Raw genomic sequence first — 16523 nt, 5'->3', positions numbered from 1 at the left:
AAAATGACCCTGTCATGTACTGTAACAACATATAAGGAGAAAAAAAAGGTGTTAATATTTACTGTGGGAATAACTGGTTGGCACTTAGTAAATTAAAAATAAAATCATTTGTGCCCCTCACCTCATACCATTAATCAATATTTCAAAATAGAAGAAAGTTAAAAATTTAACGATAGAAAAAGTAAAAAGGAAATGGAGTGTTTATAACTTTTTAGCAAGTAGAAAACTAAGCTCTCTCCCTCCAAAATTCTGCTTCCAGAAAGTTAAAAAATCTGTTGTTCTCACTCCAATAATTCAAGCCAGATACACTCAAAAGTCACAGGTTTAAAAAAAAATACCATCAGATGGCCAAGGATACAAAGAAACATAAATGAACTAAATTCCAGAAAATGATGACTCTTCCCAGAAAAGACCAACAGCTGCTTTTATCCTTGGCAGGATTTTGAGAGCGGGAGAAAGCAGCCAAAATTCTGTCTGGCTGGTGTGATTAAAATTCCCAAGTGCCCATCCACAGACCCACAAAAGCAACAGCCACCATTGAGTGCCAGAAACCCATTTGAAGTTCTTTATAAGGAATATCATTTTTTTAATCATAATAACCCTATGAGTGTATTACTGCTACCTATATACAATTTTTATTCCTGTTTTACAAATAAAGTAACTGAGGTGGAGAGGTCATCAGCCCAAAGTTATGATGTGAATGGTAGAGCCAGGATTTATGCTCAGGCAGTGTGACTGCACAGCTTTCAGTCTTAGCTACGATGCTATTCCACTTCCCAGTAAATATTGAGTCAAAGTTTATCCATCAATATGGCCTGATAAACATATTTGCTAACTGAATAAACCCAAATTATCAAGCACTTTTCCCACTTTTTCTACAAGGAAGCAAATTCAATACATACAATTAGAAATTTAAGAGCACTGAAAAATTAGGAAAACTAGTTTGGTAGAAACAGAAGCTTTTTATGGGTGCAGGTGCTAGGGTTTTCTGCTCCAGAATTCTGATGCTTCAAATGTTGCCCATTTGTTTTAGATTTGACAACGATTCTCTGGTCAAGAATTAATTTACATGCTGATTTAAATTCTATCACTATTATGTATAATTCTCCCTTTCCTCATTGTGGAAACCTATGCCTGGCATCTGTAAGGGATGGAGCAGGTAAGTTAAACTTTCTATTATTTGCAAATGTGTCAGCACACTTCCAAAGACCAACTCCTAGTGAAATGAAGTGACCAGGTATTTTTGCGGAAAAAACTTTGGACACTTGAGATTTTTCTAAAGCTGCTTTCCCATTTAAAATATAGGATTTATAGTGTGTTACCCACCACCCAACCACCTACAAATCTTACGCTGCTTGACTAAAAATTCAAAATAATGTGGATATTTTGTTCAGTTATTACAATCAACCTCCCCAACACCAATAGCAATAAAGTCCTTTTCAGATTTAGCAATGAGTTTGTAAAGGATTATGAAGAATTAGAACTTGTCCATATTTGATGTTTTCCCCAAATTTTATTTCTCGAAGTACTTTTTCCTAGGGGTCCCTAAGCAGAAGGAAGAAAGAGGTGCTGGCAGAAGGATCCCTGATAGGGCAGAGACAGACCTTTCCAGAGTTCCCTGCCTGCCAGGACTCTCAGCAAAGGCAGTAATGGGGAGGGGTGATATAAAATGCTGGTTAGGGACCTATTTTAGGCAGCTCTTAAAAAAGAATTGTAAAATATGAAATGCTGGATAATGCAGTGATGAGAATCACTTTTACATAACCCCAAACCCCTTTTCCTGAAATCCTCCCGTCCTTGATAATAGCCAACATTGAAATAGCGTTTTAATACTTTACAAAGTACTTTCTTATAATAGCCAAACCTTAATCTTGAAATCCATCCTTCTCTTGCCATCATTGCTTTTCCTGAGGCTTTGATCTCACCTATTTCCATTGTTGATTCTCTTGTTTCCATCTTGAGTTTTCTCTGAGCTCTGATGTTACATAGTTGGCAGAGGACACAGTTAAATAATTCTTGAAAAACAATCTCTAATTGTCTGATACAAATTTCCACTTGGAGGTCATATCCTCACCTCAAACTTACTGTCTTGCCCTTAAATTTACTCCCTTTTCTGACATGTCTGTTCATGATATGGAGAACTAACATTTATTGAGTCATTATCATGTGTCAAGCACTTTCCAATATATTATCTTCCTCTCACAATAATCTTATGAAATAGATGATTAAATGAAGAAGCAGGCCCGCAAACACTGAGCAAGTGAAGGAATGGAGATTTGAACCCAGGTCATCTAACCCAAACCAGTGTCCCTCACCTCACACCTCAGGCCTGTCTCTTACATGCTGTCACTTAACCCTCTCAGCTCTAGAGTTTTAACCTGTCAGGTGGAGGCCCAAATGACAACAAGCGGAGCAAGAAAAGATAGGCCTAAATTTGATAGGTTAAGTAGGGATGAGCAAAAAAGGATCGCAAACTCAGGAAAATCAAAAATAGATTTTTAAATAAAAATTTAAAGAATTAAAGAGAATTTTGAAACCAGTCATGATTTATCGCATTTGTTTGCAGCAAGTTCTGAAATAATACAAATACGTTAAGCTTTCCTGAGTTTGTTCTGAGTTTTCAGAACCACTTCTCAGTCTATGGAGGAAAAAAAAAGAGAGAGACTTGAACAAAGAAGCAACAAAGTCAATTAATGTATTTCATTAAAAATTTTATTTTTGGAGCCCATAAATGGGCAAATTCCAAAATAGTAGCAATACGGAGTATTTCACATTTTAATATCTCTTTCTATTCAACAGTCCACTTTTGTATTTTGTTTTCTATAGACAAATACACTGGATTAAAGTAACAGTGCCCTTAACTGCAAGGTCAATGCCTGAGTATTTCCAATATTTATTCTGAGCACATAATAAAGCAGAGGCAATTACTTTTCTTGAACATTTTATTTCCATTCAGAGCTTAGCAATTACTTTAGCTTCACATTATTCTGTCATAAGTGATAACCAAATGGCCTAAGTAGCTAAAATCATAAAACTATTATAAGCCAAGTCAATGGTATATATATAAAGTTAATAGAAAATGACAACTATACGGGTACACATTTGTTTTGAACCTTACTAGAAATATGCCAAAATAACAAGTTTTATTAAAGAATGAGGTCCTTGGGCAGAAACAGAAGAAGAGTCATATCATCAAAAATTATTAGGAAACCTGTAGGTAAAAAGAAATCAGCCTACAATTTTAACCAAATAAAGGAGAAAAGGAGAGTACGTCATCAGGGGTGATGACAGTTCAGGAAAATACATTTACCATCCATCACAAACTTTCTCACCACCTCAAAAGCTCAGCACAAGGCTCTCCAGGCATTGTTATTTTCCACTAAGTTTCTTTATGTGGAACATAAACCTACATTTATGGTAACAACAGGATATTATACTGCTATTTAACCTGACAGCAAAAACAGGAAAAAAATTTATTAGGGCCAGGCTGACCTCGGACCATCTCAATACCCCTGAAAATAGGGGCAAAAAATGAATCATTAAGAAACAGTATTCAAAGAGCACTGTATTATCTAATGTGATTTATAAAACAAGTAAAATTCAGTAATGTTCGATGGAAAATGCCATAGTGTTATTTGAAATTTAGGAATGTTTTGATGCTGATTTTTTACTGAAGTGGTACTCCAAGCCGTTAAGTTGGAACAAATTCCAAACTCAGTGGCTTGCATCACCTCAGTTTAATAATCCAATAAATGACAAAAAAGACAAACAATGAAAACAGCATCATATAGCACAGCAGCTTTGTTTGGCTCCCTCTGGATAAAATCTTCAGTTTTCCCATGGTTTTACCTAGAAATCCAGTTGTAGAATCAAACTGTGAATCCTATGAGGAGAAAAGGAAAACAAAATATACTAGTTGAATTCTAATATTCTACACATGCATATTTAAGTAATTTAATATACTGTTATTAGAATACATTTTTAATGACATTTTCTATGTTTAATCAATTCAGGACTCTGTTTATAACTTAATCAGCTTGATTACTCCATGCAAAATAATTTTCTCAATAAATAAAAAGCTCTTTCATTATCCAATAAACATTTTTTCAGCTCGGGAGCAATTCAAAACCCCAAAGTATTTAGGTTTATTCCAATTATGTGGATTAAAAAATATTAATAAAGTAAGTAGTTTATCTACTATCACACAGGTTTTTCCCCACTTTTTGTTGGGGCATTGCTCTCCAAGGTCAAATGGTGGGCTGCTTCCCAGTACAGAATTCAACCAAAATTTAATATGGTTAGCAGTTAAATGTACCTTTACTTTTAAGATCCTTTTATTTACATAGTTGACTTAGAAGGTCAGCAGAGTCTATTAAAAGTTAAGAGAGTATCATGTAGAGGTGGTAAAATGTGGTACAGACTACAAATATGGATGGGGAAAGACGACCACCATGGGTGTGGAGGAAACGGAACCCTCTTGCACTGTTGATGGGAATGTAAATTGATACAGCCACTATGGACAACAGTATGGAAGTTCCTTAAAAAACTAAAAGTTGAACTACCATAAGAACCAGCAATCACACTACTGGGCATATACCCTGAGAAAACCATAATTAAAAAGAGTCATGGGGGACTTCCGGGAAGATGGCGGAAGAGTAAGACGCGGAGATCACCTTCCTCCCCACAGATACACCAGAAATACATCTACGCGTGGAACAACTCCTACGGAGCACCTACTGAACGCTGGCAGAAGACCTCAGACCGCCCAAAAGGCAAGGAACCCCCCACGTACCTGGTTAGGGCAAAAGAAAAAACTAAACAGAGACAAAAGGATAGGGACGGGTCCTGCACCAGCAGGAGAGGGCTGTGAAGGAGGAAAAGTGTCCACACACTAGGAAGCCCCTTCGCGGGCGGAGACTTCGGGTGGGGGAGCTTGGGAGCCGCGGAGGAGAGCACAGCAACAGGGGTGCGGAGGGCAAAGCGGAGAGATTCCAGCGCAGAGGATCGGGCCGACCGGCACTCACCAGCCAAGAGGCTTGTCTGCTCGCCCGCTGGGGCGGGCGGGGCTGGGAGCTGAGGCTCCGGCTTCTGTCGGAGCGCCGGGAGAGGACTGAGGTTGGCGGCGTGAACACAGCCTGCAGGGGGTTAGTGCACCGCGGCTAGCCGGGAGGGAGTCCGGGGAAAAGTCTGGACCTGCCGAAGAGGCAAGAGACTTTTTCTTCGCTCTTTGTTTCCTGGTGCACGAGGAGAGGGGATTAAGAACGCTGCTTAAGAGAGCTCCAGAGACGGGCGCGAGCCGCGGCTAAAAGTGCGGAAAACAGAGACAGACATGAGATGCTAAGGCCGCTGCTGCCGCCACCAAGAAGCCTGTGTGCAAACACAGGTCACTATCCACACCCCCTTCCGGGGAGCCTGTGCAGCCCGCCACTGACAGGGTCCCGGGATCCAGGGACAACTCCCCCAGGAGAATGCACGGTGCGCCTCAGGCTAGCAACGTCACGCTGGCCTCTGCCGCCACAGGCCCGCCCCATACTCCGTGACCCTCGCTACCCCCCGGCCTGCGTGAGCCAGAGCCTCCGAATCAGCGGCTCCTTTAACCCCGTCCTGTCTGAGCAAAGAACAGACGCCCTCCGGTGACCTACACGCACAGGCGGGGCCAAATCCAAAGCTGAGCCCCTGGGAACTGTGAGAACAAAGAAGAGAAAGGGAAATCTCTCCCAGCAGCCTCAGAAGCAGCGGATTAAAGCTCCACAATCAACTTGATGTACCCTGCATCTGTGGAATACATGAATAGACAACGAATCTTCCCAAATTAAGAAGCCCTGTGGATGAAAGGCTCTTCGTGCTGCAGCCAGGAGTCAGTGCTGTGCCTCTGAGGTGGGAGAGCCAACTTCAGGACACTGGTCCACAAGAGGCCTCCCAGCTGCACATAATATCAAACAGCGAAAATCTCCCAGAGATCTCCATCTCAACGCCAGCACCCAGCTTCACTCAACAACCAGCAAGCTACAGTGCTGGACATCCTATGCCAAACAACTAGCAAGACGGGAACACAGCCCCACCCATGAGCAGAGAGGCTGACCAAAATCATAAGTCTACAGACACCCCAAAACACACCACCAGACGTGGACCTGCCCACCAGAAAGACAAGATCCAGCCTCATCCACCAGAACACAGGCACTAGTACCCTCCACCAGGAAGCCTACACAACCCACTGAACCAACCTTAGCCACTGGGGACAGACACAAAAAACAACAAGAATTACGAACCTTCAGCCTGCAAAAAGGAGACCCCAAACACAGTAAGATAAGCAAAATGAAAAGACAGAAAAACACACAGCAGATGAAGGAGCAAGATAAAAACCCACCAGACCTAACAAATGAAGAGGAAATAGGCAGTCTACCTGAAAAAGAATTCAGAATAATGATAGTAAAGATGATCCAAAATCTTGGAAATAAAATAGACAAAATGCAAGAATCCATTAACAAGGACCTAGAAGAACTAAAGATGAAACAAACAATGATGAACATCACAATAAATGAAATGAAAAATACTCTAGATGGGATCAATAGCAGAATAACTGAGGCAGAAGAACGGATAAGTGACCTGGAAGATAAAATAGTGGAAATAACTACTGCAGAGCAGAATAAAGAAAAAAGAATGAAAAGAACTGAGGACAGTCTCAGAGACCTCTGGGACAACATTAAACGCACCAACATTCGAATTATAGGGGTTCCAGAAGAAGAAGAGAAAAAGAAAGGGACTGAGAAAATACTTGAAGAGATTATAATTGAAAACTTCCCTAATATGGGAAAGGAAATAGTTAATCAAGTCCAGGAAGCACACAGAGTCCCATACAGGATAAATCCAAGGAGAAATACGCCAAGACACATATTAATCAAACTGTCAAAAATTAAATACAAAGAAAACATATTAAAAGCAGCAAGGGAAAAACAACAAATAACACACAAGGGAATCCCCATAAGGTTAACAGCTGATCTTTCAGCAGAAACCCTGCAAGCCAGAAGGGAGTGGCAGGACATACTGAAAGTGTTGAAGGAGAAAAACCTGCAAGCAAGATTACTCTACCCAGCAAGGATCTCATTCAGATTTGATGGAGAAATTAAAACCTTTACAGACAAGCAAAAGCTGAGAGAGTTCAGCACCACCAAACCAGCTCCACAACAACTGCTAAAGGAACTTCTCTAGGCAAGAAACACAAAAGAAGGAAAAGACCTACAATAACGAATCCAAAACAATTAAGAAAATGGGAATGGGAACACACATATCGATATTACCGTAAATGTAAATGGACTAAATGCTCCCACCAAAAGACACAGATTGGCTGAATGGATACAAAAACAAGACGCATATATTTGCTGTCTACAAGAGACCCACTTCAGACCTAGAGACACATACAGACTGAAAGTGAGGGGATGGAAAAAGATATTCCATGCAAATGGAAACCAAAAGAAAGCTGGAGTAGCAATTCTCATATCACACAAAATAGACTTTAAAACAAAGACTATTAGAAGAGACAAAAAAGGACACTACATAATGATCAAGGGATCGATCCAAGAAGAAGATATAACAATTGTAAATATTTATGCACCCAACATAGGAGCACCTCAATACATAAGGCAAATACTAACAGCCATAAAAGGGGAAATTGACAGTAACACATTCATAGTAGGGGACTTTAACACCCCACTTTCACCAAAGGACAGATCATCCAAAATGAAAATAAATAAGGAAACACAAGCTTTAAATGATACATTAAACAAGATGGACTTAATTGATATTTATAGGACATTCCATCCAAAAACAACAGAATACACATTTTTCTCTAGTGCTCATGGAACATTCTCCAGGATAGATCATATCTTGGGTCACAAATCAAGCCTTGGTAAATTGTATCAAGTATCTTTTCCGACCACAAAGCCATGAGACTCGATATCAATTACAGGAAAAGATCTGTAAAAAATACAAACACATGGAGGCTAAACAATACACAACTTAATAACGAAGTGATCACTGAAGAAATCAAAGAGGAAATCAAAAAATACCTAGAAACAAATGACAATGGAGACACGTTGACTCAATATCTATGGGATGCAGCAAAAGCAGTTCTAAGAGGGAAGTTTATAGCAATACAATCCTACCTTAAGAAACAGGAAACATCTCGAATAAACAAACTAACCTTGCACCTAAAGCAATTAGAGAAAGAAGAACCAAAAAAACCCCAAAGTTAGCAGAAGGAAAGAAATCATAAAAATCAGATCAGAAATAAATGAAAAGGAAATGAAGGAAAAGATAGCAAAGATCAATCAAACTAAAAGGTGGTTCTTTGAAAGGATAAATAAAATTGATAAACCATTAGCCAGACTCATCAAGAAAAAAAGGGAGAAGACTCAAATCAATAGAATTAGAAATGAAAAAGAAGTAACAACTGACACTGCAGAAATACAAAAGATCATGAGAGATTACTACAAGCAACTCTATGCCGATAAAATGGACAACCTGGAAGAAATGGACAAATTCTTAGAAAGGCACAACCTGCCAAGACTGAATCAGGAAGAAATAGAAAATATGAACAGACCAATGACAAGCACTGAAATTGAAACTGTGATGAAAAATCTTCCAACAAGCAAAAGCCCAGGACCAGATGGCTTCACAGGCGAATTCTATCAAACATTTAGAGAAGAGCTATCACCTATCCTTCTCAGACTCTTCCAAAATATAGCAGAGGGAGGAACACTCCCAAACTCATTCTACGAGGCCACTATCACCCTGATACCAAAACCAGACAAGGATGTCACAAAGAAAGAAAACTACAGGCCGATATCACTGATGAACATAGATGCAAAGATCCTCAACAAAATACTAGCAAACAGAATCCAACAGCACATTAAACGGATCATACACCATGATCAAGTGGGGTTTATTCCAGGTATGCAAGGATTCTTCAATATACGCAAATCAATCAACGTGATACACCATATTAACAAATTGAAGGAGAAAACCATATGATCATCTCAATAGATGCAGAGAAAGCTTTTGACAAAATTCAACACCCATTTATGATAAAAACCCTGCAGAAAGTAGGCATAGAGGGAACTTTCCTCAACATAATAAAGGCCATATATAACAAACCCACAGCCAACAGCGTCCTCAATGGTGAAAAACTGAAAGCATTTCCACTAAGATCAGGAACAAGACAAGGTTGCCCACTCTCACCACTCTTATTCAACACAGTTTTGGAAGTTTTAGCCACAGCAATCAGAGAAGAAAAGGAAATAAAAGGAATCCAAATCGGAAAAGAAAAAGTAAAGCTGTCACTGTTTGCAGATGACATGATACTATACATAGAGAATCCTAAAGATGCTACCAGAAAACTACCAGAATCCTAAAGATGCTACCAGATAATCAACGAATGTGGTAAAGTAACAGGATACAAAATTAATGCACAGAAATCTCTGGCATTCCTATACACTAAGGATGAAAAATCTGAAAGTGAAATCAAGAAAACACTCCCATTTACCATTGCAACAAAAAGAATAAAATATCTAGGAATAAACCTACCTAAGGAGACAAAAGATCTGTATGCAGAAAATTATAAGACACTGATGAAAGAAATTAAAGATGATACAAATAGATGGAGAGATATACCATGTTCTTGGATGGGAAGAATCAACATTGTGAAAATGACTCTACTACCCAAAGCAATCTACAGATTCAATGCAATCCCTATCAAACTACCACTGGCATTTTTCACAGAACTAGAACAAAAAATTTCACAATTTGTATGGAAACACAAAAGACCCCGAATAGCCAAAGCAATCTTGAGAACGAAAAATGGAGCTGTAGGAATCAGGCTTCCTGACATCAGGCTATACTACAAAGCTACAGTAATCAAGACAGTATGGTACTGGCACCAAAACAGAAATATAGATCAATGGAACAGGATAGAAAGCCCAGAGATAAACCCACGCACCTATGGTCACCTTATCTTTGACAAAGGAGGCAGGAATGTACAGTGGAGAAAGGACAGCCTCTTCAATAAGTGGTGCTGGGAAAACTGGACAGCTACATGTAAAAGTATGAGATTAGATCACTCCCTAACACCATACACAAAAATAAGCTCAAAATGGATTAAAGACCTAAATGTAAGACCAGAAACTATCAAACTCTTAGAGGAAAACATAGGCAGGACACTCTATGACATAAATCACAGCAAGGTCCTTTTTGACCCACCTCCTAGAGAAATGGAAATAAAAACAAAAATAAACAAATGGGACCTAATGAAACTTCAAAGCTTTTGCGCAGCAAAGGAAACCATAAAGAAGACCATAAGACAACCCTCAGAATGGGAGAAAATATTTGCAAATGAAGCAACTGACAAAGGATTAATCTCCAAAATTTATAAGCAGCTCATGCAGCTTAATAACAAAAAAGCAAACAACCCAATCCAAAAATGGGCAGAAGACCTAAATAGACATTTCTCCAAAGAAGATATAGAGTGCCAACAAACACATGAAAGAATGCTCAACATCACTAATCATTAGAGAAATGCAAATCAAAACTACAATGAGATATCATCTCACACCAGTCAGAATGGCCATCATCAAAAAATCTAGAAACAATAAATGCTGGAGAGGGTGTGGAGAAAAGGGAACCCTCTTGCACTGTTGGTGGGAATGTAAATTGATACAGCCACTATGGAGAACAGTATAGAGGTTCCTTAAAAAGCTACAAATAGAACTACCATATGACCCAGCAATCCCACTACTGGGCATATACCCTGAGAAAACCATAATTCAAAAAGAGTCATGTACCAAAATGTTCACTGCAGCTCTATTTACAATAGCCCAGAGATGGAAACAACCTAAGTGTCCATCATCGGATGAATGTATAAAGAAGATGTGGCACATATATACAATGGAATATTACTCAGCCATAAAGAGAAACGAAATTGAGCTATTTGTAATGAGGTGGATAGACCTAGAGTCTGTCATACAGAGTGAAGTAAGTCAGAAAGAGAGAGACAAATGCCGTATGCTAACACATATATATGGAATTTAAGAAAAAAAATGTCATGAAAAACCTAGGGGCAAAACAGGAATAAAGACACAGACTTACTAGAGAATGGACTTGAGGCTATGGGGAGGGGGAAGGGTAAACCGTGACTAAGCGAGAAAGAGGCATGGACATATATACACTACCAAACGTAAGGTAGATAGCTAGTGGGAAGCAGCCGCATAGCACAGGGAGATCAGCTCGGTGCTTTGTGACCGCCTGGAGGGGTGGGATAGGGAGGGTGGGAGGGAGGGAGACGCAAGCGGGAAGAGATATGGGAACATATGTATATATATAACTGATTTTGTTGTGAAGCTGAAACTAACATACCATTGTAAAGCAATTATACTCCAATAAAGATGTTAAAAAAATAAAAAAATTAAAATAAAAAAATTTTTTAAAAAAAGTCATGTACCACAATGTTCATTGCAGCTCTATTTACAATAGCCAGGATATGGAAACAACCTAAGTGCCCATCAACAGATGAATGGATAAAGAAGATGTGGCACATATATACCATGGATTATTACTAAGCCATAAAAAGAAACGAAATTGAGCTATTTGTAATGAGATGGATGGACCTAGAGTCTGTCATACAGAGTGAAGTAAGTCAGAAAGAGAAAGGCAAATACCGTATACTGACACACATATACGGGATTTAAGAAAAAAAAATGTCATGAAGAACCGAGGGGTAAGACAGGAATAAAGACACAGACCTACTAGGGAATGGACTTGAGGATATGGGGAGGGGGAAGGGTGAGCTGTGACAAAGTGAGAGAGTGGCATGGACATATATACACTACCAAACATAAAATAGATAGCTAGTGGGAAGCAGCCACATAGCACAGGGACATCAGCTCAGTGCTCTGTGACCACCTAGAGGGGTGGGATAGGGAGGGTGGGAGGGAGACGCAAGAGGGAAGAGATATGGGAACATACGTGTATGTATAACTGATTCATTTTGTTATAAAGCAGAAACTAACACATCATTGTAAAGCAATTATACTCCAATAAAGATGTAAACAAAAAAGATGTGGCACATATATACAATGGAATATTAGCCATAAAAAACGAAACTGAGTTATTTGTAGTGAGATGGATGGACCTAGGGTCTGTCATACAGAGTGAAGTAAGTCAGAAAAACAAATACCCTATGCTAACACATATATATGTAATCTAAAAAAAAAAAAAAAAAAAGGGTTCTGAGGAACCTAGGGGCAGGACAGGAATAAAGACGTAGACATAGAGAATGGACTTGAGGACACAGGGAGGGGGAAGGATAAGCTGGGACGAAGTGAGAGAGTGGCATGGACATATATACACTACCAAATGTAAAATAGATAGTGGGAAGCAGCCACATAGCACAGGGAGATCAGCTCTATGCTTTGTGACCACCTAGAGATGTTGGATAGGGAGGGTGGAAGGGAGATGCAAAAGGGAGGAGATATGGGGATATATGTATACGTATAGCTGATTCACTTTTTTATACAGCAAAAACTAACACACCACTGTAAAGCAATTATACTCCAATAAAGATGTTAAAAAAAAAAAACAGCTAGAAAAGTCCTTAATATGAGAGCTAGGATTGACGAGAAGATGGCGGAAGAGTAAGACGCGGAGATCACCTTCCTCCCCACAGATACACCAGAAATACATCTACACGTGGAACAACTCCTACACCAGAAATACATCTACACGTGGAACAACTCCTACAGAACACCTACTGAACGCTGGCAGAAGACCTCAGACCTCCCAAAAGGAAAAAAAACCCCCACGTACCTTGGTAGGGAAAAAGAAAAAAGAATAAACAGAGACAAAAGGATAGGGACGGGACCTGCACCAGTGGGAGGGAGATGTGAAGGAGGAAAGGTTTCCACACACTAGGAAGCCCCTTCGCGGGCGGAGACTGTGGGGGGCAGAGGGGGAAAGCTTTGGAGCCACGGAGGAGAGCACAGCAACAGGGGTGCGGGGGGCAAAACAGAGAAATTCCCGCACAGAGGATTGGTGCCGACCAGCAATCACCAGCCCGATAGGCTTGTCTGCTCCCCCGCCGGAGTGGGCGGGGGTGGGAGCTGAGGCTCGGGCTTCGGTCGGAGTGCACAGAGAGGACTGTGGTTAGCGGCGTGAACACAGCCTGCAGGGGGTTAGTGCACCACGGCTGGCCAGGAGGGAGTCTGGGGAAAAGTCTGGACCTGCCGAAGAGGCAAGAGACTTTTTCTTCCCTCTTTGTTTCCTGGTGCGCGAGGGGAGGGGATTAAGAACGCTGCTTAAAGGAGCTCCAGAGACGGGTGCGAGACGCAGCTAAAAGCGCGAACCCCAGAGTCAGGCATGAGATGCTAAGGCTGCTGCTGCCACCACCAAGAAGCCTGTGTGCGAGCACAGGTCACTCTCCACACCTCCCTTCCGGGGAGCCTGTGCAGCCCGCCACTGACAGGGTCCTGTGATCCAGGGAAAACTACCCCGGGGAGAACACACGACGCGCCTCAGGCTGGTGCAACGACACGCTGGCCTCTGGCCTCTGCAGCCGCAGGCTCGCCCCGCACTCCGTGCCCCTCCCTACCGCTGGCCTGAGTGAGCCAGAGCCCCAGCATCAGCGGCTCCTTTAACCCCATCCTGTCTGAGCGAAGAACAGACGCCCTCCAGCGACCTACATGCAGAAGCGGGGCCAAATCCAAAGCTGAGCCCCTGGGAGCTGTGAGAACAAAGAAGAGAAAGGGAAATCTCTCCCAGCAACCTCAGAAGCAGCGGATTAAAGCTCCACAATCAACTTGATGTACCCTGCATCTGTGGAATACATGAATAGACAATGAATCATCCCAAATTAACCGTGTGGATGAAAGGCTCTTGGTGCTGCAGTCAGGAGTTAGTGCTGTGCCTCTGAGGTGGGAGAGCCAACTTCAGGACACTGGTCCACAAGAGACCTCCCAGCTCCACATAATATCAAACGGCGAAAATCTCCCAGAGTTCTCCATCTCAACGCCAGCACCCAGCTTCACACATCGACCAGCAAGCTACAGTGCTGGACATCCTATGCCAAACAACTAGCAAGACAGGAACACAACCCCACCCATTAGCAGAGAGGCTGCCCAAAATCATAATAAGTCCACAGAAACCCCCAAACACACCACCAGATGTGGACCTGCCCAACAGAAAGACAAGATCCAGCCTCATCCACCAGAACACAGGCACTAGTCCCCTCCACCAGGAAGCCTACACAACCCACTGAACCAAACTTAGCCACTGGGGACAGACACAAAAAACAACAGGAACTACGAACCTGCAGCCTGCAAAAAGGAGACCCCAAACACAGTAAGATAAGCAAAATGAGAAGACAGAAAAACACACAGCAGATGAAGGAGTAAGATAAAAACCCACCAGACCTAACAAATGAAGAGGAAATAGGCAGTCTACCTGAAAAAGAATTCAGAAAAATGATAGTAAGGATGATCCAAAATCTTGGAAATAGAATAGACAAAATGCAAGAAACATTTAACAAGGATCTAGAAGAACTAAACATTAAACAAGCAATGATAAACAACACAATAAATGAAATGAAAAATACTCTAGATGGGATCAATAACAGAATAACTGAGGCGGAAGAATGGATAAGTGACCTGGAAGATAAAAGTGTGGAAATAACTACTGCAGAGCAGAATACAGAAAAAAGATGAAAAGAACTGAGGACAGTCTCAGAGACCTCTGGGACAACATTAAACGCGCCAACATTCGAATTATAGGGGTCCTGGAAGAAGAGGAGAAAAAGAAAGGGACTGAGAAGGTATTTGAAAAGCTTGTAGTTGAAAACGTCCATAATATGGGAAAGGAAATAGTTAATCAAGTCCAGGAAGCACAGAGAGTCCCATACAGGATAAATCCAAGGAGAAACATGCCAAGACACATATTAATCAAACTGTCAAAAATTAAATACCAAAAAAACATATTAAAAGCAGCAAGGGAAAAACAACAAATAACATACAAGGGAATCCCCATAAGGTTAACAGCTGACATTTCAGCAGAAATTCTGCAAGCCAGAAGGGACTGGCAGGACATATTTAAAGTGATGAAGGAGAAAAACCTGCAACCAAGATAACTCTACCCAGCAAGGATCTCATTGAGATTTGATGGAGAAATTAAAACCTTTACAGACAAGCAAAAGCTAAGAGACTTCAGCACCACTAAACCAGCTTTACAAGAACTGCTAAAGGAACTTCTCTAGGCAAGAAACACAGGAGAAAGAAAAGACCGACAATAACGAACCCAAAACAATTGAGAAAATGGGAATAGGAACATACATATCGATAATTACCTTAAATGTAAATGGACTAAATGCTCCCAACAAAACACACAGATTAGCTGAACGGATACAAACACAAGACCCATATATGTGCTGTCTACAAGAGACCCACTTGAGACCTAGGGACACATACAGACAGAAAGTAAGGGGATGGAAAAAGATACTCCATGCAAAAGGAAAGCAAAAGAAAGCAGGAGTAGCAATACTCATATCAGACAAAATAGACTTTAAAATAAAAACTATTACAAGAGACAAAAAAGGACATTACATCATGATCAAGGGATCAATCCAAGAAGATACAACAATTGTAAATATTTATGCACCCAACATAGCAGCACCTCAATACATCAGGCAAATACAGCCATAAAAGGGGAAATCGACAGTAACACATTCATAGTAGAGGACTGTAACACCCCACTTTCACAAATGGACATATCATCCAAAATGAAAATAAATAAGGAAACACAAGCTTTAAATGATACATTAAACAAGATGGACTTAATTGATAGTTATAGGACATTCCATCCAAAAACAACAGAATACACATTTTTCTCTAGTGCTCATGGAACATTCTCCCTTAGAATGGGAGGAAATATTTGCAAATTAATCAACTGACAAAGGATTTATTTCCAAAAGTTACAAGCAGCTCATGCAGCTCAATAACAAAAAAACAACCCAATCCAAAAATGGGCAGAAGCCCTAAATAGACATTTCTCCAAAGAAGATATACAGACTGCCAACAAACACATGAAAGAATACTCAACATCATTAATCATTAGAGAAATGCAAATCAAAACTACAATCAGATATCATCTCACACCAGTCAGAATGGCCATCATCAAAAAATCTAGAAACAATAAATGCTGGAGAGGGTGTGGAGAAAAGGGAACACTCTTGCACTGCTGGTGGCAATGTGAATTGGTTCAGCCACTATGGAGAACAGTATGGAGGTTCCTTAAAAAACTACAAATAGAACTACCATATGACCCAGCAATCCAACTACTGGGCATATACCCTGAGAAAACCATAATTCAAAAAGAGTCATGTACCAAAATGTTCATTGCAGCTCTATTTACAATAGCCTGGAGATGAAAACAACCTAAGAGCCCATCATCGAATGAATGGATAAAGAAGATGTGGCACATATATACAA

At 40.6% G+C, this 16523-nt stretch overlaps 1 protein-coding gene across 2 annotated transcripts in view; it reads right to left on the bottom strand.

Annotated features, from left to right (window-relative positions):
- Window positions 1-2694: 2694 nt before the first annotated feature.
- BET1 (Bet1 golgi vesicular membrane trafficking protein) overlaps window positions 2695-16523 on the bottom strand; it is a 31845-nt gene continuing 18016 nt past the window's right edge. Inside the window, exons 4-5 of one of the 2 annotated variants that reach the window (XM_067746393.1) lie at window positions 5025-5302; window positions 2695-3883 (exon numbers count right to left, since the gene is read on the bottom strand). In XM_067746393.1, coding sequence (XP_067602494.1) covers window positions 3850-3883; window positions 5025-5302 — 312 coding nt within the window. In that variant the 3' untranslated portion in view covers window positions 2695-3849. The remainder of the gene's footprint in view (window positions 3884-5024; window positions 5303-16523) is intronic. The other variant, XM_067746394.1, reaches the window with a different exon arrangement.

This window comes from Pseudorca crassidens, chromosome 8, assembly GCF_039906515.1.
Source record: "Pseudorca crassidens isolate mPseCra1 chromosome 8, mPseCra1.hap1, whole genome shotgun sequence".
Lineage (NCBI taxonomy): Eukaryota > Metazoa > Chordata > Mammalia > Artiodactyla > Delphinidae > Pseudorca > Pseudorca crassidens.
This window is presented reverse-complemented; position numbering and strand designations above follow the sequence as displayed.